The sequence below is a fragment of the Nomascus leucogenys genome, chromosome 15 (genome assembly GCF_006542625.1).
Source record: "Nomascus leucogenys isolate Asia chromosome 15, Asia_NLE_v1, whole genome shotgun sequence".
Lineage (NCBI taxonomy): Eukaryota > Metazoa > Chordata > Mammalia > Primates > Hylobatidae > Nomascus > Nomascus leucogenys.
Window position 1 is genome coordinate 22,771,096 of NC_044395.1, and position 23,458 is coordinate 22,794,553.

At 43.2% G+C, this 23,458-nt stretch overlaps 1 protein-coding gene across 2 annotated transcripts; it reads right to left on the minus strand.

Moving 5' to 3' along the window:
* Positions 1–14,237: 14,237 nt before the first annotated feature.
* SDHD (succinate dehydrogenase complex subunit D) lies at positions 14,238–23,433 on the minus strand. Of its 2 annotated transcripts, XM_012495860.1 has the most exons (4): positions 23,298–23,433; positions 22,274–22,390; positions 21,249–21,393; positions 14,238–15,206 (listed from the first exon to the last, which is right to left on the minus strand). In XM_012495860.1, the coding sequence occupies exons 1-4, from the start codon at positions 23,347–23,349 to the stop codon at positions 15,041–15,043; spliced, it is 480 nt and encodes a 159-aa protein (XP_012351314.1). In that variant the 5' UTR covers positions 23,350–23,433; the 3' UTR covers positions 14,238–15,040. The 2 variants fall into 2 exon arrangements, with proteins under 2 accessions (XP_012351314.1, XP_012351317.1); XM_012495863.2 differs by lacking the exon at positions 21,249–21,393 and having other exon boundaries at positions 15,118–15,206; positions 23,298–23,384.
* Between the last annotated feature and the right edge of the window lie 25 nt (positions 23,434–23,458).

A 23,458-nucleotide genomic window follows, 5' to 3' on the forward strand; every position in this document is an offset into this window, starting at 1 on the left:
TGACAACAAGGCAACAATGCTTGTTTTCGTGCAATATATTTTTCAGGAGGATGTGCACGAGGATGTTTTGTGTGCTTTTCTTGCCAGCGAACACCCCAGCTGCAGAACTATCCAAGTATTTGAATGATTACATATCAGGAAATCTGAATTGGTCATTTTGTGTCAGTATATCCACAGAGGGGGTGGCTGCCATGACTGGACAGCTTTCTGATTTCACTACTTGGGTCAAAGAGGTCGCTTCTAAATGTGAGTCTACACTCTGTGTCATCCATAGAGAAATTCTGGCTGGCCAAAAATTTCACCTGAATGTAATAACATTTTGCAGGATGTGATTAAAATTATCAACATCAAAGCACATGCCCTTAACTCACATCTGTTCACACAGCTCTGTGAGGAGACGGAAGCAGAACACACACCTCTTCTCTCATACACAGAAGTGAGATGGCTTTCTTTCTTTCTGTCTTTCTTTCTTTCTTTCTTTTGAGACGCATTCTTGCTCTCTCGCCAGGCTGGAGTGCAGTGGCACGATCTCGACTCACTGCAACCTCCACCTCCCAGGTTCAAGCAATTGTCCTGCCTCAGCCTCCCAAGTAGCTGGGACTACAGGTGCACACCAACATGCCCAGCTAATTTTTGTATTTTTAGTAGAGACGGGATTTCACCATGTTGGCCAGGATGGTCTCAATCTCTTGACCTTGTGACCCACCCACCTCGGCCTCCCAAAGTGCTGGGATTACAGGTGTGAGCCACCGTGCCCAGCCAGAAGTGAGATGGCTTTCTAAAGGTAGATCACTAGCCAGAGTTTTTTAGTTACGACAGCCGCTCCAGAGATTTCTTTTAGAAAAGGAAATCTGACAGCACATTTCAGTGACACAGAGTGGGTCAAAAACTTGCTTACTTGTGTGACATATTCAACCTGCTCAACAAACTCAATCTATCACTTCATTAGAGAACAACTGTGTTCAAGTTGGCAGATAAAGCGGCTGCATTCAAAGCCAAACTAAAATTATGGGGGTGATAAGTGAACACTGGGATTTTTTACATGTTTCAAACATTAGCGGAGATTTTGAGAGACTCAGTCAGGGCCTTCTTTCCCCCAACTGGTGCCTGATCACCTATCTCAGCTTTCAAGAGTTTGAGAGTTACTTCCCAACCGCTAAAGACCCCCCAAACTGAGAAGGAATGGGTCCATGACCCATTTGTGGATAAGCCAGGTGAATCGACTTTGTCTATGCTAGAAGAAGATCAACTGCTTGAGATTGCAAATGACGGTGGCCTTCAAAGTATGTTTGAGAAAACTCCAAATCTTCATATAGTCTGGATTAAAGTCAAGGCAGAATATCCCGAGATTGCACAAAAGCACTGAGAAGCCTGCTTGCATTTCCATGGGTAGCAGCTGTGGATAGGGAATGTCAATGAGGCTCCAGGGATGTGGAGATGCAGGGGCTGTTGGGCCCTAAGGCAGGATTCAGTCTGCTGGGCGTTGGCAGCTGCCACTGCTTAAGGACTTTGGAGTTTGTAGGACTCAGCATGAGCTCCCTCTGTGGAGCAATGCTGTTATGTGCTCTCCAGGCAGCTCCCTAAATTAGTCTCAGGGACCACAAAGGTCAAGGGACTCTCCTATAGCTAGGATTGCAGGGGACCATGGTGGGAATGTGGACGTTTGGGGGACTTTTACTTACCCTTTCTCCGCATTAGGGAGCCTCTATAGGTTCCCAGATGACCCCAGCTGAGCAGACTTCCTCGCTTCCTTCTCCTTCCTTGCTACTGGTGTTTTCTGTTAGTTCTCTGTTGGATTCCAGTGTTCTCTCTTAGATGACCCATTACTCGTTATTTTTGGTCTTCTTGGTAGAAGAAGAAAGTACTAGATACATCTTGCATCCTGAGCCCCTCCTCGAGTCATTCTGTGTGATACTCATCAGTATTTGTGGAGGCTTTTTTTTTTTGTAGTCTATATACGTGGTCAGGTATGTTTTTCAAAAGAACATATATTCTCTTATGGGTAGGTACAAAGTTCTACATATGTCCGCTAAATCAAGCTTGTTACTTTTATTGTTAAATATTTTATTGTTTAAATATGTCGTTAATTTTTTTAACTAATCTGTCCATCTTTGAAATACACCTGAAATTTTCCATGCTTTCTTCTGGAATTCTGTCATTTTATTTTAGAAATTTTGAGGCTATTATCAGGCACATAAAGGGCAAGACTGTTATAACATATTGGTGAATTTTTATTGTAATGTAATGACTTTTATTTTTTTGAGACAGGGTCTCACTCTGTCATCCAGACTGGAGTGCCATAGCTGATCATAACTCACTGCAACTTCAAACTCCTGGGCTCCTGCAATCCTCCTGCCTCAGCCTCCCAAGTAGCTGAGACTACAGGCATGTGCCACTGAACCAGGCAAAGTTTTTATTGTTTTCATTTTTTTTATAGAACTGGAGTCTCGTTTTGTTGCCCAGGCTGGTCTCAAACTTCTGGCCTCAAGAGATCCAACAATTTTGGCTTCCCAAATTGCCAGGATTACAGTCATGACTCGCCATGCCCAGCCTGACTCTATATTTAATAATGCTTTTTGCCCTAAAGTCTACTTTGAATGATATAAATACACATATACCAGCTTTCTTTTGGTTTGCATTGAAAGAAGATCCATTTTTATCCCTTTCGCCCTTTTTACATCCTTATATTTTAATCATATATCTTATATAGTATATAGCTGTATTTTATCTCACCTGATATCTATAATTTGACCAGTAGATTTAACCCATTTATTCTCTCAGAGATGAGTGCCGTATCTGGTTTTCATTTTTACCATCTTATTTGGGGCCATTTATCCTGTATTTCTTGTCTTTCCCCTCCTATTATTTAAGTTAATTAGTAAATCATCCTTAGACACCTGGACAATTTCTAGGTAAGCTAGAGAATACAAAGCATAGGTCACCAATCTAGTTTTATTATGCCTTTAACTGTATTTTTATATATATTGAGCATCAATTAACATGCTTAAGAGAAGGTCCCTATGTCTTTGGGTGATATTACTGTTTACTAAGGTACTCTGTGGGTCAGCTCTTAGTCACCTGCCTGATGGTTTTCTCTTGTCTGTGAGGAAACAAATTTATTGCTGTGGTTAATGATTTTAACTAATGTGTGTGATTAAGACTACACTAGATAGGCTGGGTGCGGTGGCTCACGCATGTAATCCCAGCACTTTGAGAGGCCGAGGTGGGCGGATCACCTGAGGTCAGGAGTTCAAAACCAGCCTGATCAACATGAAGAAACCCCGTCTCTACTAAACATACAAAATTAGCCAGGTGTGGTGGCACATGCCTGTAATCCCAGCTACTCGGGAGCCTGAGGCAGGAGAATTGCTTGAACCTGGGAGGTGGAGGTTGCGGTGAGCCAAGATTGCGCCATTGCACTCCAGTCTGGGCAACAAGAGCAAAACTCCATCTCAAAAAAAAAAAAAAAAAAAAAAAGATTACACTAGATATAGTTGTTGCTATATATATACATATATATACTTGAAAATGGATATGTTTTGTCTATCAAGAGAATTTTTAGTTTACTAAGGCAAAAAATTCAACAAGATACATGTGCTTGCTTACATACTATGCTGACAAGATTAACCGTATTTTAAAGCTAGTCAAGACTGGATGCACTGGCTCATGCCTGTAATCATGGCACTTAGGGAGGCCAAGGCAGGCAGATCACTTGAGGACAGGAGTTCAAGACCAGCCTGGCCAACATGGTGAAACTCCGTCTCTACTAAAAATACAAAAATTAGCCAGGCATGGTGGCTCTCACCTGTAGTCCCAGCTACTTGGGAGGCTGAGGTAGGAGAATTGCTTGAACCCAAGAGGTGGAGACTTCAGTGAGCAGAGACTGTGTCACTGCACTCCAGCCTGGGCGACAAAGCGAGACTCTGTCTCAAAAAAAAAAAACTAGTCAAAAGCTTTAAAATACCATCTATTTGTATATATATAACCATACACATATAATGAAATATTAAGATTACTAGCCAAAAAAAAGCTCATAAACCATTTTTAAAGAGAAAATCCGTAATACGGAATAAGTTCAATCTTTAAATAAAGTTTTTGTACCTTTGTCATCACACTCTTGAATCAATCTAACCAAAAGCTCCTCAGTTCTTAAAAAAAAAGCCTCCTATTGTGCATATTGTCACTTTAAAGCAAGATGTTTTCTTGTATTTTGGTATCTATGACTTATGCATCTCTCTCTCCATATATATATGTTTTTTTTTTTTTTTTTTTTTTGAGACGGACTCTCGCTATGTCGCTCAGGCTGGAGTGTAGTGGCATGATCTCAGCTCGCTGCAACCTCCACCTCCCTGGTTCAAGAGATTCATCTGTCTCAGCCTCCCAAGTAGCCGGGACTACAGGCACGCACCACCATGCCCAGCTAATTTTTGTATTTTTAATAGAGACGGGGTTTCATCATATTGGCCAGGCTGGTCTCAAACACCTGACCTCATGACCCGCCCGCTTCGGCCTTCCAAAGTGCTGGGATTACAGGGATGAGCCACCGTGCCCACCCTGACTTATGCATATATTTAAGCCAATTTTCTTTGACAATTTTCTTAATTTCCTAACTTAAGACCTAAATGAAGAATGACTGAATTATTAAGAGGCCTTTTACATCTAAACTTTCTTTGGAGTGACCCAGATGGCCATAATGTTTTATTATCTCATGAAAGGAGAGATACTAAATATAATTAGACATGTTTGGTGGTTTACATATTGAGATTAACTAAAACACTGTATGAGTTCACTTAATAACTCACAGCTCTGCCCATAGGATACAAATGTTCAACAGGCATTTTCTTTCTTAAATAATAACCTGTCAAAATCATCACGAACTTGGGCATTTCCTAACTGCTAAAGCCTTCTCATTGTTTGTACATGAAAGACTGGTTGTCAGCTGGGCGCAGTGGCTCATGCCTGTAATCCTAGCGTTTTGGGAGGCCAAGGTGGGTGAATCACCTGAGGTCAGGAGTTGGAGACCCGTCTGACCAACATGGTGAAACCCCGTCTCTACTAAAAATACAAAAATTAGCCAGGTGTGGTGGCGCACACCTGTAATCCCAGCTACTCGGGAGGCTGAGGCAGGAGAATTGCTTAAACCCAAAAGGCGGAGGTTGCAGTGAGCCAAAATCGCGCTATTGCACTCCAGCGTGGACAACAAGAGCAAAACTCCATCTCAAAAAAAAGAAAACGAAAAAAAAAAAGACAGACTGGTTGTTTTAGTGATGCTTATTCCAAACTAGGGACTCATTACAAGCTCATTACCTTCTATATTATTTGTCTGCTTCCTTTTTAGCTGTTAAATACTGCTCCAATCTAAATCTAGCTGCCCTATTTCCCCTTCCTGATGAAGAGGAATCTCAGTATTGTCCAATATTTAAAATCTAAGCATGCCCAGTCTTGATTTGACTGATGTTCTCCTGTACAACCCTGATATATTGCCTTTTGATTATGACTCATAACTAAAAATGAATCAAGGTATACTTTGCACCAAATATGCTATAACTTTGAAATATTCCATTTTGGAATACTTTATAAGCAACAGCTTAGACAGCTACACTGATAGCTCTATTAAGAACATGCCATCTTGCTAAAGGATTAAGAGTTAACATCCATATTGTCTACAGATGAGCTTTCAGGATTGCTTGTGATTCCGGCACATTGTGCAAACAAAGGGGTTTCCTAACTTCCTCAGACAACTGAATCAAAAATGGAAAAGAAACTAATGACTTATTAAAGATACTCCAACACCCAAAGCAAATTTCAGTCATTAAGAATAGAGTGCATGCTAAAGGTCATGCTTTAAAGCCTGCCACCTTGGCCGGGCGCGGTGGCTCACACCTATAATCCCAGCACTTTGGGAAGCTGAGGTGGGTGGATCACGAGGTCAGAAAATCGAAACCACCCTGGCCAACATAGTGAAACCCCGTCTCTACTAAAACACAAAAAATTAGCCGGGCATGGTGGTGGGTGCCTGTAATCTCAGCTACTCAAAAGGCTGAGGCAGGGGAATTGCTTGAACCCAGGAGGCAGAGATTGCAGTGAGCCGAGATCGTGCCACTGCACTCCAGCTTGGCGGCAAAGCAAGACTCCATCTCAAAAAAAAAAAAAGGCTGCCACCTTATACAAACAGCCGTTTCTAGCTTTACCAGCATTGGTATTATAACAATAGTTGTTCAATCTGATTTCTGTATATAAAAGGGATTAAAATACAACACTCTGCCCTCATTGGGGGTAGGAGGGTGGATAAGAGGAAAGACATTGGTTTTGTCAAGACTTTCATACTGCTTGGTTTCTCCCAAACTACCTCCAGATCAATAATTTTCGTGCTGCAAAAATAATAATAATAGCTCAATTGACAGGGACAAACTGGCTCAAACTTTATAAAGTACTAGTCAAAAAAGTCTTACCTAATAGGCTTACTCATTTTATTTATCATATCAATGCATTAATTTATTAATCATATCAATGTATTGCTCATTTTAATTATAATAATCCAGAACGAATATACAAAGAAACACCAACATTAAAGACCATTTGAGGCTGGGTGCAGTGGCTCACGCCTGTAATCGTTTGGGAGGCCAAGGCAGGCGGATCACTTGAGGCCAGGAGTTCAAGACCAGCCTGGCCAACATGGTGAAACACTGTCTCTAATAAAAATACAAAAATTAGCCAGGCGTGGTGGCTGGTGCCTGTAATCCCAGCTACTCGGGAGGCTGAGGCAGGAGAATCTCTTGAACCCAGAAACAGAGGTTCCAGTGAGCTGAGATTGTGCCACTGCACTCCAGCCTGGGTGACAGAGCAAGACTCCATCTCAAAAAAACAAAAAACAAACAAAAAAAAAAACTTTTTAATAGTAGTTTATAACATTTCTGGTAGACTAGAGCTTTCCCTTAGTTGTTTTTTTTTTTTGGTTTTGTTTTGTTTTGTTGTTGTTGTTTTTTGAGACCGAGTCTTGCTCTGTAGCCCAGGCTGGAGTGCAGTGGCACATCTTAGCTCACTGCAACCTCCACCTCCCATGTTCAAGCAATTCTCCTGTCTCAGTCTCTCAAGTAGCTGGGACTACAGGTGCATGCCACCATGCCTGGCTAATTTTTGTATTTTTAGTAGAGACAGGATTTCACCATATTGGCCAGGCTGGTCTCGAACTCCTGACCTCATAATACGCCCGCCTCAGCCTCCCAAAGTGCTGGGATTACAGGCATGAGCCACCGCGCCCGGCCTCCCTTAGTTTTACGTTTTTAAGTTTTATACCTAGGCCTGATGATACTGCAATTTACTTCTTAAAATCTTCATAAGCTTTCATATTAAACTATTATAGAAACACTATGAGGCTGGGCTTGACACATCCCGTAACAGATTTCATCCTTGGTATGTAGTAATCTTGTATTTTTTCAAAAATGAATCTCATATACATAGTCTTATGCCCAATTTACAAACTCTGTTTATCAAAGGAATATCAATGGATACATTGTGTCTCCCATCATCACCAGCATAATCTACAACTGAAAGACTAGTTTATTTATTTATATTTATATTATATTATTATTTATTGAGACTGAGTCTCACTCTGTTGCCCAGGCTGGAGTGCAGTGACATGATTTTGGCTCACTGCAACCTCCGCCTCCCGGGTTCAAGCAATTCTCCTGCTTCAGCCTCTTGAGTAGCTGGGACTACAGGCATGAGCCAGCATGGCTGGCTAATATTTGTTTTTTTTGTTTTTTTTTGAGACGGAGTCTCGCTCTGTCGCCCAGGCTGGAGTGCAGTGGCGCAATCTTGGCTCACTGCAAGCTCCGCCTCCCGAGTTCACGCCATTCTCCTGCCTCAGCCTCTCCGAGTAGCTGGGACTACAGGTGCCCGCCACCACGCCCGGCTAATTTTTTGTATTTTTAGTAGAGGCGGGGTTTCACCGTGGTCTCGATCTCCTGACCTCGTGATCCGCCCACCTCAGCCTCCCAAAGTGCTGGGATTACAAGCGTGAGCCACCGTGCCCGGCCATATTTGTATTTTTAGTAGAGATGGGGTTTCACCATGTTGGCCAGGCTGGTCTCAAACTCCTGACCTCAGGTGATCCACCTGCCTCGGCCTCCCAAAGTGCTGGGATTACAGGGGTGAGTCACTGCACCAGGCCCTATATTTATATGTTTGAGAGAGGGTCTCACTCCGTCACCCAAGCTGGAGTGCAGTGACGCGATCTCAGCTCACTGCAACCTCCGCTTCCTGGGTTCAAGCAATTCTCCAGGGTCAATCTCCCAAGTAGCTAGGACTATACAGGTGCATGCCACCACACCCGGCTAATTTTTTTTTTTTTTTTGAGACGGAGTCTCGCTGTCGCCCAGGCTGGAGTGCAGTGGCGCGATCTCGGCTCACTGCAGGCTCCGCCCCCCGGGGTTCACGTCATTCTCCTGCCTCAGCCTCCCGAGTAGCTGGGAATACAGGCGCCCGCCACCACGCCCGGCTTATTTTTTTGTATTTTTAGTAGAGACGGGGTTTCACTGTGTTAGCCAGGATGGTCTTGATCTCCTGACCTCGTGATCCGCCCGCCTCAGCCTCCCAAAGTGCTGGGATTACAGGCGTGAGCCACCGCGCCCGGCCTCCCGGCTAATTTTTGTATATTTTGGTAGAGACAGGGTTTCACTATGTTGGCCAGGCTGGTCTCGAATTCCTGACCTCAGGTGATCCGCCTGCCTTGGCCTCCCAAAGTTCTGGGATTACAGGCATAAGCCACTGCACCTGGCCTGGAAGACTAGTTTAGAAAGAGTCACTGATGAAAGTTAGACTTAGAACCACATTGGAAATGACCATTTGCAGTATTTTAATCTCATAGACACAGTTCTGAAGCTCTAGGCTCATAGCCATGGATACATGCTTCACAGTGATGCTTAGGTCTCAGAAACTGAACATTCAGCCCCACTGGGAATTGACCCTGACACTCATTATCAGGTGTCCAGAGGAGAAAACTCTCTACTTTTTAAGATTCTATGGATTGAGACGATAACATCAAGTGTATACCACTCTCTCCAAAAACTTTCTCATCCCTGAGCAGAAAACTGACTTATATTTAGACTTATATCTCATCTTATGTTTATAATGTGTATCTGAAAATTCCAAGGTCTGAATTCTTTGTGGGTATGGTTCTGTTTATTTGTGCTGACTCTTGTTCAGGACGTTCCAGTACTGTGATTTTTGCTGACAGTTCACGTTCACTGGAACTTTATGGGGATTTTTGAAGCTTGTGTTGGGGTAACCCTTCTCTCTCTGGTGAGGATTTGTGCTGACTGCCATGCCCTACAAACCTAGGTCAAAGTTAAATTTGCAGCATGTAACCTTTTTAGATATGCAGGTAACTTGAACTCAGACTCCAAACTGGCATGAGGACTGGCTCTTAGCCACGTATTCTCAGAACAGACTCTTTCCTCCAACCTGAGCCAAGGCAAGATACACACATTGCTCTGCTCTCTGCTTTTTCAGGTAAATATCATTTTTTCTTTTTTGGGGGGATGGAGTTTCACTCTTGTTGCCCAGGGTGGAGTGTAATGGTGTGATCTCAGCTCACCGCAACCTCTGCCTCCCGGGTTCAAGCAATTCTCCTGCCTCAGCCTCCCGAATAGCTGGGATTACAGGCACCCACCACCACGCCCGGACTTTTTTTTTTTTTTTTGTATTTTTAGTAGAGACAGGGTTTCTCTTTGTTGGTCAGGATGATCTCGAACTCCCGGACCTCAGGTGATCTGCCCGCCTCGGCCTCCCAAAGTGCTGGGATTACAGGTGTGAGCCACCGCGCCCGGCCAAATATCATTTTTTCTAATTCACCCTTTCTCTGAGGGCAAAACTCTTTATGGTTCCTGGTTTAGGGGAATCTTCATTCTAACTCCCTAGTTTGAGCCCAAAGCTTCGCTCCTGGCCTATGTGCCACCTTCTTACAACTAGAATCCGGCCAGGCACGGTGGCGCAAGCATATAATGCAAGCACTTTGGGAGGCAAAGGCAGGTGGATTACTTGAGCTCAGGAGTTTGAGACCAGCCTGGGCAACACAGTGAGACCTCATCTCTACTAAAAATCAAAAAAAATTAGCCAGGCATGGTGGCACAAGTCTGTAATCCCAGCTACCTTCGGGAGGCTGAGGTGGGCGGATCACTTGAGCACAGGAGATCAAGGCTGCAGTGAGTTTGATCACGCCACTGCACTCCAACCTGGACAACAAAGCGTGATTCTGACTCAAAAAAAAAAAATAATAATGGCTAGGCGCGGTGGCTCATGCCTGTAATCCCAGCACTTTGGGAGGCCGAGGCAGGCGGATCACGAGGTCAGGAGATCAAGACCATCCTGGCTGACATGGTGAAACCCCGTCTCTACTAAAAATATGAAAACAAAATTAGCCGGGCATGGTGGCAGGCGCCTGTAGTCCCAGCTACTCCAGAGGCTGAGGTGAGAGAATGGCGCGAACCTGGCAGGCGGAGCTTGCAGTGAGCCAAGATCACGCCACTGCACTCCAGCCCGGGCGACAGAGCAAGACTCTGTCTCAAAAAATATATATATAATAATAATAAGAAGAAGACTAGAATTCTGGGCCACCTGGGCTTAGTAGATGCTCTTAGGGGCAACTGATACCCTAAGCACTTGCTTACCTCCCTAGCTGCAGACTTACTTTGGTCTGGCTCCAGAGGATTTCTTTTTGCAAACTAAATAATATGTTTTGGCCAGGTGCGGTGGTCTGTAATCCCGGCACTTTGGGAGGCCGAGGCGGGCAGATCACCTGAGGTCAGGAGTTTGAGACCAGCCTGGCCAACATAGCTGAAACCCCATCGCTACTAAAAATACAAAAATTAGCCAGGTGTGGTTGTGGGCACCTGTAATCCCAGCTACTCAGGAGGTTGAGGCAGGAGAACCGCTTGAACCCAGGAGGCGGAGGTTGCAGTGAGCCGAGATCATGCCATTGCATTCCAGCCTGGGCAACAAGAGTGAAATTCCGTCCCAAATAAATAAATGAAATATTTTTAAAGGTGTTCTTGTTTAACATTCTAACAGGCTTCATATCAAAGTAAATACTTTCTAAAATTGAGTCTGCCATATTGCCAAAAAATAGAAGTCTACAAATTCTATCTCTTCCTAGCTATCTCACAAATCCAAAACTTCAGTAGTTACTGATTCCAGTACTGTATCTAATTTTCCTTCAATATTTTTCTTTAATGACATTACTTCCCATCCACCTATTTAGAACAAAAAATTGAGCAAAGACTCCTTCCTCCCTCAAGCTTTCACATCTTAGTATAACTCTCATTGATTCTAAGTTCTAAATATTTCTTAAATTTGTTCTCTCCTTCATTCTAGCTACAATTGCCTTCACAATTCATTATTTCTTTTCTGGCTCACTAAAATAATCTGTTTCCATGCTTACCTCCCGCAAATCCATTCTTTACATAGCTGTCAGCAAAACCCATTTAAAATAAAAATCGGATCATGACGTTTGCATAATTAAGTCTTCAGTAACTCCTTATTGCTGTCAAGATAAAGTCTCAGGCCAGGCTCACGCCTGAAATCCCAGCCCTTTGGGAGGCGGAGGTGGGTGAATCACTTGAGGCCAGGAGTTTGAGACCAGCCTGGGCAACAGAGCAAGACCCCATCTCTACAAAAAATACAAAAATTAGCCAGGGATGGTGCCATGTGCCTGTAGTCCCAGCTACTCAAGAGGCTGAGGTGGGAGGATGTCTTGAGCATGGGAGGCAGAGGTTGCAGTGAGCCAAGATCGCGCCAGTACATTCCAGCCTGGGCCACAGAGTCAGACCCTGTCTCAAAAAAAAAAAAAAAAGATAAAGTTTCAATTACTTAACACAGCATATAAGGTCCTCTACAATCAGCCCCTCCCTCTGCGGGGTCATACCAAACTACCTATCATCTTTTGCTTGATCTGCCATCCTCCAGTCAACCCTACAACTCACCCCAGCTTCCCCGGCCACTGTCAGCTCCTTATCTTTCAAAACCCAGGTTACAAATCTTCTCTTCCAGGAAACTTGCAGGCAAATCCTTACTGCACCCTTTGTTACATCACAGTGCATGATGTGCTTCACCATTACTACACTTACTACATCGTATTGCAGTCATTCTTCTGTTGCCCCAATTAGACTATGAATTCCCTTCAAAGGCAGGTAAAATTTTATCTTTATCCACAGTACCTGGCACAGTGCTGATTACATGAGGTACTTAGTATCTATCAAATGAATGAATTAATGTTTTTGACTTCTACAATACCTTTTGAGTTGGACTCCTACTTCCACTGCTACTCTCAAAGTTCAGGCCCTTTATTCTGTCTCTATCCCCTCACATGTCCTTCTGCCTCTAGCTTATTAACCCACCTAATAGTACCCAAATTATTTCTAAAGCACAGTTTCGATCATGTCCTGCTTACCATCAGAAACTGCTATTGCTGTTAGCCCTTGGATTTTTTTTTTTTTTAAAGAGACAAGGTCTCACTCTGTCACCTAAGCTGGAGTGCGGTGGTATGATCATAGCTCATTGTAACCTCAAACTCCTGGGCTCAAACAATTCTCCCACCTCGGCCTCCCAAGTAGCTAGAACTACAGGCACATGCCACTACTAGTGATGCCTGGCTAATCTTTTTGTTTTATTGTATTTTTGTAGAGACAGGGTCTTGCTATGTTGCCCAAGCTGGTTTTAAACTCCTGGCCTCAAGCAATCCTACTGCCTCAGCCTCCCAAAGTGCTGGGATTACAGACATGAGCCACAGCACCCTTCCGGAATCTTGCTTCATTTTTCCAGCAGCTCACAGCAACCTACTGATTTCCCAAAGACAGCTCAGCTCCATCCTAATGACCAAACCAGCTGGGACATGGGGCAGGCAGTGCCCAAGCAGCCTCCACTCCAACTTCATTCACCATCTAATGAAGCTTATTAGCACTAGACAGCCTTGTATATCTAGGATCTGATGGTATTAGATCTGATGGTATTGGAGATAGCTACAGATTCCCATATTATCCAGAGTCACTGCCATCCCCATTTTGACTTTATGGAAGACTCCATTTCATCACTCCACTCTACAGCAGCAGTATACTGAGAGCTAGGGGAGGGAAGGAATGACACTACAAGGTAGGGAGGGGATCCATTGTTTATAGAGAATTTTAAAACAATAAAATTGACTTTTAGTCCATTTGTTTTTTATCATCATCAAGCATCAGCAATTCTAAACAATGTCAGAATGCTGTTTATATATTCTCTCCCACCAGGGTGGACTGGTCCCACCACCACTATCTGTTGGTGTGCCACTGCTATTCAGGCATCACCCCCTTTTGAAACCTTTTACCCACCCCGAAACAGAATTAATCACCTCTTCCTAAACCCTAATGCACACTTGAGTCTCCTACAAGACCACAGGCACATTAAGGAGAGCACATCTTTAACCCCTAGTACACATTCATGAACACATACTCTTCCTTTGCCTCAGCTTCCCAGTAAGGTCCTTGGTGAGTAAAATATGCTTAGTCCCAGTTACTCTATATTGCTAGAAGACAGCATCATGCCTTACACTCAACTCTTAGACCAGACTAAATACACATAGAATATAATCTGAATTCCAAAGGCTGGTATTCACAGAACACCATAATCTGGACATAGTTCTTATTCCTACTTACATACTAAATCTTATACTCTATTTATACCAAATTACTTATACACTTGGCATATTTCTGCCTATTACATGTAAGTCCTTTTTGTTTTCCAGTACTTTATGTCTGATTTACCTAACTGCTAAGCCCCAGAAGGAAATTTAAACACTCAATTTTGGCTGGGCGCAGTGGCTTATGCCTGTAATCCCAGCACTCTGGGAGGCCGAGGTGGGCAGATCACGAGGTCAGGAAATCGAGACCATCCTGGCTAACACGGTGAAACCCCATCTCCACTGAAAATACAAAAAATTAGCTGGGCATGGTGGCAGGTGCCTGTAATCCCAGTTACTCGGGAGGCTGAGGCAGGAGAATGACATGAACCTGGGAGGCGGAGCTTGCAGTGCTCCAAGATCATGCCACTGCACTCCAACCTGGGTGACAGAGCGTGACTCCGTCTCAAACAAACAAACAAAAAAAACACTCAATTTTGTTTTCATGCTGTGGATGGATGCAACGGACACCTAATTCTAATGAATAAAACTACTGATAGCTAATATATAAAAGCGTAGAAGACACTTTTATTATATAACATTTTATTTTAAAAAATTACTTTCATAGAATACATTTTCACATTAGAGATTCCCATTGTGCGAAAATAACAATTTATTACTTATAGTTTTATATTTGTGGACAGATTGTTTTAGAACAAGTAGAACACATTTGAGAATTAAATCTCAGTTTACAATTGGTAATATTTTGATACGTCTACAAGGGGAAACTTGCCCTTAAATGGAACTTCTCTATATTCAGAAGCACTCTAAGCGTTTCTTCCTAGGATTTAGAAATTTATGAGATATCAGCATTTCCTAATTTTAAAATTTCCCTAGTATATGTAACCATCAGTAGGTGGTATCTACTGACTAGAGAGGGAAGTTTTCGAAAATTAAACACTGTCTAATTTTCTGCAAAGTTTTTATTCATGAATTAAGAGTATTTCCCTTTGTCCATTATTCCCAAGGCAAATATGGAAGTTTGATCATATACTAATCATAATAAAGCTGGATTCTCTTTAAGAGATTGATAAATTAAAAGGCAAAAGCTCATATATCATGTTTAGTTATACTGTGAGTCTTATAAGAAGCTGGGAGGCAACCCCATTAACTCACCAGAATACAGAACTCAGTCTCACAACTTAGATATAATTCCTCTCAAACCTTTTCCTCAAAGATTAAATTCTGAAAATAATCTTGTGATTAAGAGAAGAAGGCTGTCCACCAATGGACTTATCTGTTATTTCTTCCTTATTGTGAGCTTAATGGCATGACAAAGCAGAGGTAAAGAGGCATACATCAATTCTTCAAAGTATGAAGTCAAAAAGCTCAGAGCTTCCACAGCATGGCAACAGCTTTGCAGATGCCTACATCATGATAGTTGAAATAGCAAAGCCCAGCAAAGGTTAAAGCTGAAAGTGCCAAAAGCCCTGCCTTGGCAGCTTTCTGCGAGGCATCCCCATGAACATAGTCAGTAACAACTTGTCCAAGGCCCCTAAAGAAAAAGAAAAAATCATAACATCAATGAAAAACCACAGTGAAATTAGAAGACTATACAGATAACTTGGCTGCAAAAAAACAATCTGTCAGGTTCAAATGCAATGTCTCCATTTGCCACTCCACCGTTACTGTTTGCTTCTTTAGGGGATTCTGTATAGCCTTTTGTGTGTGTATGTCAGTAAGTCTATTTCTAGTGACTTTTTTTTAGAGACAAAGTCTTATTCTGTTGCCCATGCTGGAGTGCAGTGGCCTGATCATAGCTCACTACAGCCTCGAACTCCTGAGCTCAAGTGATCCTCCTGCCTCAGCCTCCCAAGTAGCTGGGACTACAGGAGCATGCCTCCATGCCCGGCTAATTGTTTTTTATTTCCTTTTATTTATTTATTTTGAGACAGAGTCTCGCTCTTTCGCCCAGGCTGGAGTGCAGTGGCACGATCTTGGCTCACTACAACCTCTGCCTCCCGGGTTCAAGCGATTCTCCTGCCTCAGCCTCCCAAGTAGCTGGGACTACAGGCACCCGCCACCACACCCAGCTAATTTTTGTATTTTTAGTAGAGACAGGGTTTCACCATATTGGCCAGGCTGGTCTCAAACTCCTGAACTTGTGATCTGCCTGCCTCAGCCTCCCAAAGTGTTGGGATTACAGGCATGAGCCACCGCGCCTGGCCTGTTTTTTATTTCTTTAAAGATGCGGTCTCACTATGATGCCCAGGCTGCTCTTGAACTCTTGGCTGCAAGTGATCCTTTCGCCTCAATAACTAAAAATAACTAAAACCCTACAGTATTTTTAATTAATTAAAAAAGAATTTATTAAGTAGATACCATGTGCCAGAATCTGTCATAAATGTTGGGAATATAGTAAGTGAGACAGCATCCCTGCCCTTATGGAATATACTAGTGAACGAGAAGGAAAAGTAAATATATATGTACTGAGAAGAAACACTTTAGAAAGGAAGACATGAATGAGAACATCCAAACCAAAGTGGCATCTCTAATGAATAGTAAGATTTGTGTGGCTGGAGCACATGGGTGAAGCAGAGATCACAGGAAGGCAGGGGTTGGTTGTATAGGGTCTTGAAGGTCATGATAAGGAATCTGAATTTTTTATGAAATATAACAGGAAACCACTGATACGTTTTAAGCAGGGAGTGCCTGAGGTTAGGAGCGACCTAATTTTACTATTTTTATAACAGTTTTATTGAAATGTAAGTCAAATGCCATAAAAAATTCACCCTTTTTAGTATATAATCCAGTGGTTTTTAATATATTGAGTTGTGCAATCATCATTATTTAATTCCAGAACATTCTCATTACCCCAAAAAGAAACCCTCTACCTATTAGCCCACTACCCAACTACAAATTTACTTTCTGTCTCTATGGATTTGCCTGTTTTGGACATTTCATATAAAAGAACCCACACACCACTGGGCGTGGTGGCTCACACCTGTAATCCCAGCACTTTGGGAGGGTGAGGTGGGCGGATCACCTGAGGTTGGGAGTTCGAGACCAGCCTGACCAACAAGGAGAAACTCTGTCTCTACAAAAAATACACAATTAGCCGGGTGTGGTGGCACATGCCTGTAATGCCAGCTACTCGGGAGGCTGAGGCAGGAGAATCGCTTGAACCCGAGAGGCGGAGGTTGCGGTAAGCCGAGATCGTGCCGAGCCAAGATCGCACCATTGCACTCCAGCCTGAGCGACAAGAGCAAAACTCTGTCTCAAAAAAAAAAAAAAAGCCATACAATATACGGTCTTTGTGTCAACTTAGCATAATATTTTCAATGTTCATCCATGTCATAGCATTTATCAATACATCATTCCTTTGTATGGCTGAATAATATTCTATTGTATGAATACACCATATTTTGTTTAGCTATTCATCTGCTGACAGACATTTGGATTGTTTCCACTCTTTGGCTATTATAAATAATGATGCTATGATCATTCCTGTACAAGTTTTTTGTGTGGACACGTTTTCAATTCTCTTGGGTATACACCTAAAAGTAGATCGCTGAGTCATATGGTAACTCTAAGGTTAACTTTTTGTTGTAACTGCCAGAATGTTTTCCAAAGTGATTGAAACGTTTTATATTCCCAGCAGAACCACGAGGGTTCCAATTTCTCCAAGTCCTCAGCAACACTTATAACTGTCCATCTTTTATTACAGCCATCCTAATGGGGTGTGAGGTGGTATCTCATTGTGGTGTTGATTTGCACTTCTCTAATGACAAATGATGCTGAGCAATTTCTCATGTGCTTATTGGCCATTTCTATATCTACTTTGGAGGAATATAATTTTATGTTTTAAAAAGGTCACTGTGGCTGTAGTGTGATGAATGAACAGAGTGGGTGGGGGACCAGAGCAACAACTGAATAGGAAACTAGTTAGAAGGCAACCGAAGTAGCCTAGGTGAGACTGTTGGCTTAACCTAGGCTGGTGACAGGGTGTAAAGTGACAATTCAGACTATTTTTTTTTTCTAATAATGTCCATTTTCCTTTTTTAAGTTCTGGGATACATGTGCTGAACATGCAGGTTTGTTACACAGGTATACATGTGCCATGGTGGTTTGCTGCACCTATCAACCCCTCATCTAGGTTTTAAGCTCCGCATGCATTAGGTATTTATCCTAATGCTCTCCCTCTCCTTCCCCCCCAACCCTGATTCAGAGTTTTGTTTTTTTGAGACAGAGTCTCACTCTGTCACCCAGGCTGGAGTGCAGTGGCACGATCTCAGCTCACTACGACCTCTGCCTCCTGGGTTCCAGCGATTCTTCTGCCTCAGTGTCTCCCAAGTAGCTGGTACTACAGGCGCGTGCCACCATGCCCAGCTTAATTTTTGTATTATTAGTAGAGACAAGGTTTCACCATATTGGCCAGGCTGGTCTCAAACTCCTGACCTCATGATCCGCCCACCTTGGCCTCCCAAAGTGCTAGGATTACAGGCGTGAGACCACGCCTGGCCAATTCAGACTATTTTTTAAAGAAAGAACAGAACTGATGGAATAAGTGGGGTCAGAACAAAAAGAAATATCTAGAATGACTCCTAAGAATTTTAGTTTGAGCATAGCTTTAACTGAGAAGGGGGTTTTAAAGGAGAAATCAAGGGAGATTCGGGGGGAAAAAAAGAGTGATTTGGCCAATGTTAGTTCTGGGATAACTATCAGACATCCAAGTGGATGTCAGTTAGACAATTAGATGAACAAGTCTGCAGCTCAGAAAAACAGGTCAGATCTGAGCTCACCTAAAAAAGGGTGCAGATGGAGAAATTAAGAAGGCCATGACTCAGCCCTGGAGATTTTGTCATCTCGAGGTCAGACAAGAGGAGAAGGATCTGGCAGAGGAGACTTCTATGCATCTGGAAAGCCAAAGAAAAGTGACTTACGGGGAGAATTGTTAATTGAGTTGAAGGCTGCTGAGACTTGAAGCAAGCGGAGGGCAGAGAATAGACAACCAGATTTGGAAAGATGAAGGCCTTCAGTGCCCTTGGTAAGAATAACCTACGTTATATAGTTGGGATAAGACCCCAATTAATACAGGCTAAAAGAGACTCAGTGTTGAGGAAGTGGAGCACATTATAGACAGCTCTTTCAAGAGGGATGACATGTTAAAGAAATATTACTTACTGTACTTGTGATCTAATATTTCATATGCAACTGGAATCTTTTATTTGGAAAGGTCTATGTAGTTAAAAAACAACATCAACAACAACAACTCATTCTCCTAACCAGTCCTACAAAACCAGATAATTAAAACCCCTTTAGGCTGGGCACGGTGGTTCACACCTATAATCCCAGCACTTTGGGAGGCCAAGGTGGGAGGATCACTTGAGGTCAGGAGTCCAAGACCAGCCTGGCCAACATGGTGAAACCCCGTCTCGATTTAAAATACAAAACTGAGCCAGGCGTGCTGGCGTGTGCCTGTAATCCCAGCTACTTGGGAGGCTGAGGCATAAGAATTGCTTGAACCCAGGAGGCAGAGGTTGCAGTGAACCAAGATTGCGCCACTGCACTCCAGCCTGAGCGAGAGTGAGACTCCGTCCCAAAAAAAAAAAGAAAAAAAAGCCGGGCACGGTGGCTCACGCTTGTAATCCCAGCACTTTGGGAGGCCGAGGCAGGTGGATCACGAGTTCAGGAGATCGAGACCACGGTGAAACCCCGTCTTTACTAAAAATACAAAAAAATTAGCTGGGCGTGGTGGCGGGCGCTTGTAGTCCCAGCTACTCAGAGAGGCTGAGGCGGGAGAATGGCGTGAACCCGGGAGGCGGAGCTTGCAGTGAGCCGAGATTGCACCACTGCACTCCAGCCTGGGCGACAGAGCGAGACTCCGTCTCAAAAAAAAAAAAAAAAAAAAAAAATCTTTAACACTAGCTAGAAAATGATTCTGACAAGTCACTTAACCTCCCTGGGTCTTAGTTTTCAAATATGTAAAATAAAAGAGTTGGTTAAGATACTCTCCAAAGTACTTTCAGTTTCAACAATCCGAAAGCGCCTCCCTACTCCCCACAATGACAACATATTGTCCCTGCAAAACTTAAAAAGAACAACTCAAGGAACCCAACCTGTCATTTACCCTCATTTTAGAAGGTTCATTAACATAGAAAATCATACCAACTATAACAGATAAAATAAACAAAAGCTGGGCCGGACATGGTGGCTCACGCCTGTAATCCCAGCACTTTAGGAGGCTGAAGCGGGCGGATCACCTGAGGTCAGGAGTTCCAGACCAGCCTGGCCAACATGGCAAAACCCCGTCTCTACTAAAAATACAAAAAAATTAGCCGGATGTGGTGGTGCGCACCTGTAATCCCAGCTACTTGGGAGGCTGAGGCAGGGAGAATCGCTTGAACCTGGGAGGCGGAGGTTGTGGTGAGCCGAGATCACACCATTGCACTCCAGCCTGGGCGACAGAGTGTGACTCTGTCTCAAAACATAAATAAATAAATAAATAAACAAACAAACAGACGCTGGATACTCATTCATTCAGCAAGTATTTACTGAGTGCTATATATCAGGTACTAGAGAGTAGCTCTAGGCTCTGGAGGCACAACAGCAAACAAATACAGTAAAAATAACAAAATAATCCACCCACATACATCTCTTTTTTTTTAAGAGGCAAGAATAAACTATACTATTTAGGGATATACATTTGGGTGATAAAATGCAAGGAAGCAATTACTATATAAAATAATAAACAAATGATGTAGTATATTAGAAGGCAGTAAGTGCTATTGAGAAAAATAAAACAAGCAAGAGAGATAAGGAATGGCAGGACAGAAACTGCAATTTTGAATAAGTGGTTAGGGAAGGCTTTGTTGAGAGAATGGCATTCAAGACCTGAAGGAGATGAAGGAACAAGCCAAGTGTATAGCTAGAAAAAGAGTTTCAGGCAGAAGCAGTAAGAGAAGCCCTGAGACCTGGAATGTCTCTGGCATGCTCAAGGAATCTCAAGGAAGCCAGTGTGAATGGGAGAGAGAGCAGCTAAAAATGAGGGAAGAAACAGGGCGGTTCAATCATGTAGAGTCTACAGACACTAAGAATTCTGACTTTGAGTAACATGAAGAGACAAAACAGGGTTTTGAGAAGGGGAATGTCTTATTCTAATCAACATTTTAACAGGATCGTCACTGGGTCTGCTGTGTTGGGAATGGACACAAATGGGGACCAGTTAGGAGACTACTGCTAGAGTCAAGGATAATGACCAAGTTTGGAGCTTACCAGGTTTAGATTTGAACAGAGAAAACTGGAAATGCCATTAATTCAGATGGGGCAAGAGTGCAGGAGGAACAGATTAGGGGAGATCAGAAACTCAGTTTGACAGGCTACATTCAAAATGCTATTGGATATGGAAATCGAATTGAAAGACACTGAAAAGGCAGGCGGATATATAAATCTAGGCATATACTTATTTTATACATATTTTAAAGTTTTCAACAAATTTAGGGCATTTTGACCAACTTCTCCCTCATATATAATACATAAGACAAGCTCACAGCAAACAAACTGAGCAGACAACTATATTTGGAATTGCTATACTTGCCAGTGACCATGAAGAGTGAGGGTTGCAGCCAGGGAATAGTCCATCGCAGAGCAAGGATTCAAATAAGCAGCCGGAAGCAGACCCAGGAGCAAAACACTGACAACCCTCTCGCTAGTCCAGTGGAGAGATGCAGCCTTGGTGCCAGCTACAAAAAGGACCAGATTCATAAAAGTCGATGTGAGAAACACACATCTTTCATGTTCAACATATGCCACACAGTAACCCAAACTGACAGGCAGTGTACATATAAGATATAACTCTGAGTACAAAGGAAGTAAAATATCAAAATAGTAGTTGAGAGTGAAGCTATCTGTTTTTTGAAGTCTTTATCTCTGTTTTTTGAAGTCTTTTAGCACAAGGGTACCTCAATGCCTACATATTGATTAGAAGACATATCCAAGAAGATGGATAAAATACAGAATTGCTGTATTGCTACAGAATTAAGCCAGTCTTGGTTCAGTGAAGTGAACAGATACCTTATGAATGTAAGTTAGGGGGCCGGGCGTGGTGGTTCACGCCTGCAATCCCAGCACTTTGGGAGGCTGAGGTGGGCAGATCACCTGAGGTCAGGAGTTTGAGGAGGTCAGGAGTTTGAGACCAGCCTGGCCAACACAGTGAAACCCGTCTCTACTAAAAGTACAAAACTTAGCTGGGCATGGTGGTGGGCACCTGTAATCCCAGCTACTCGGGAGGCGGCGGCAGGAGAATTGCTTGAACTCAGAAGGTGGAGGTTGCAGTGAGCCGAGATCGTGCCACTGCACTCCAGCCTGCACAACAGAGCGAGACTCTGTCTCAAAAAAAAAAAAAAAAGAAAACAAAAGAAAAAAATTTTTAAAGACTTAGGCTACAAGGTCTTCTATGATTATAAATGGCATTATTCAACCATAATGGCACTGTCTGCCCAAAGATGTAAACTTGGACACAAGAGTCTCTCCTACGGGTAGGAAGTCCTGCTAAAAGCATGACCATTAGTGAAGGTAAAGATGGCTAGAGCCCAGAAAGCAGCAGCGATGGAGAGAACATACATTGGTGGCTCGGTGACAAGTGTATGTGCTGCACTCCACACCATTCTGGGATAGGTTGGTCCTGAAGAAATGCTGAGACATGTGCAGGTCTGACCACTGGGGTTCGCAGCAACAGAGCTGAGGAAAGAGTCATTAGGATGATCATAAGAACCTCTCCTTTAACAGGACTGACAAACTTTCTAAATGACCACAGGTAAGCTACTTAACAATAAATAGGTGATAACATCTTATTTGTAAAATGAAGATAGCATCTATTTCACTGGGGTTACTGTGAAGTTAAGACTACTGTGAAGTTAAGACTACGCAGATGTTCCCTACTTCATTTAATGACACCTCAGGCATTTTTTAACCTAACTCAGTAATCTGGAAATCATGAGAGACTTTTCCCCTAAATTCAATCGCCAAATCCTATTGGCATATATCTCTTTAACAGTTCTTGAGACAATCTTCTTTTCTTTGTGCTACTTTCCTAGTTCAGGACCTCATCTTGCCCGGACTACTATGACTGTTTTCCTCATCAGAATGAAAGCTCTTTGAGGGCGGGAACTACGTTTTCTTCACATTTGTATCCTAGCATTACTACAGTGCCTGAGGTAACACAAATGTCCAGGTTAAATGATTTTCGAACTGATCCCCCCTCCACTCCCACACCCAAACACACCAACTCCAGAAGAAATGTGCAAGTTCCTAACCCTCTTTCCCGACTCAGGGTGGGAGCGAGTGTGGAGCATTCTAGGGACAGTGAACGGGGAAAAAACAGAACTGCTAAGTGAATTAGCCTCATCAGGACTGCAACTTCCAGAGGGAGCTCTCTTTCTGATTATTCCGGCAACTCGTCAGCTCACAACAAGTGAAATATACGTTTGGGTAAACATCTGGACCCCTAGACTACAGTGGTTATTGCTGTGATTTCGGTATTTTCTTCTCCTCAAGAGATCTCCCACCCCGCAGATGAGTCCTCACTTCCATCCCCTTCCCTGGCTGGAGGCTGCGCTAAGCACCTCAGGGTGCGAAGACCCCTCACCTCGGCCTCCTTGGGCACCGCAAACGGCACTCAGCCTCCAGAGAACCGCCATCTCGTTCCTGAGGGCTCAAGGTCATCCACCAACCCGGAAGCACTTAGGCGACAATTCCCACCCACGACGACGAAAGAAAACAGGGAGGAGGAAAATGCTGGGTGAACCG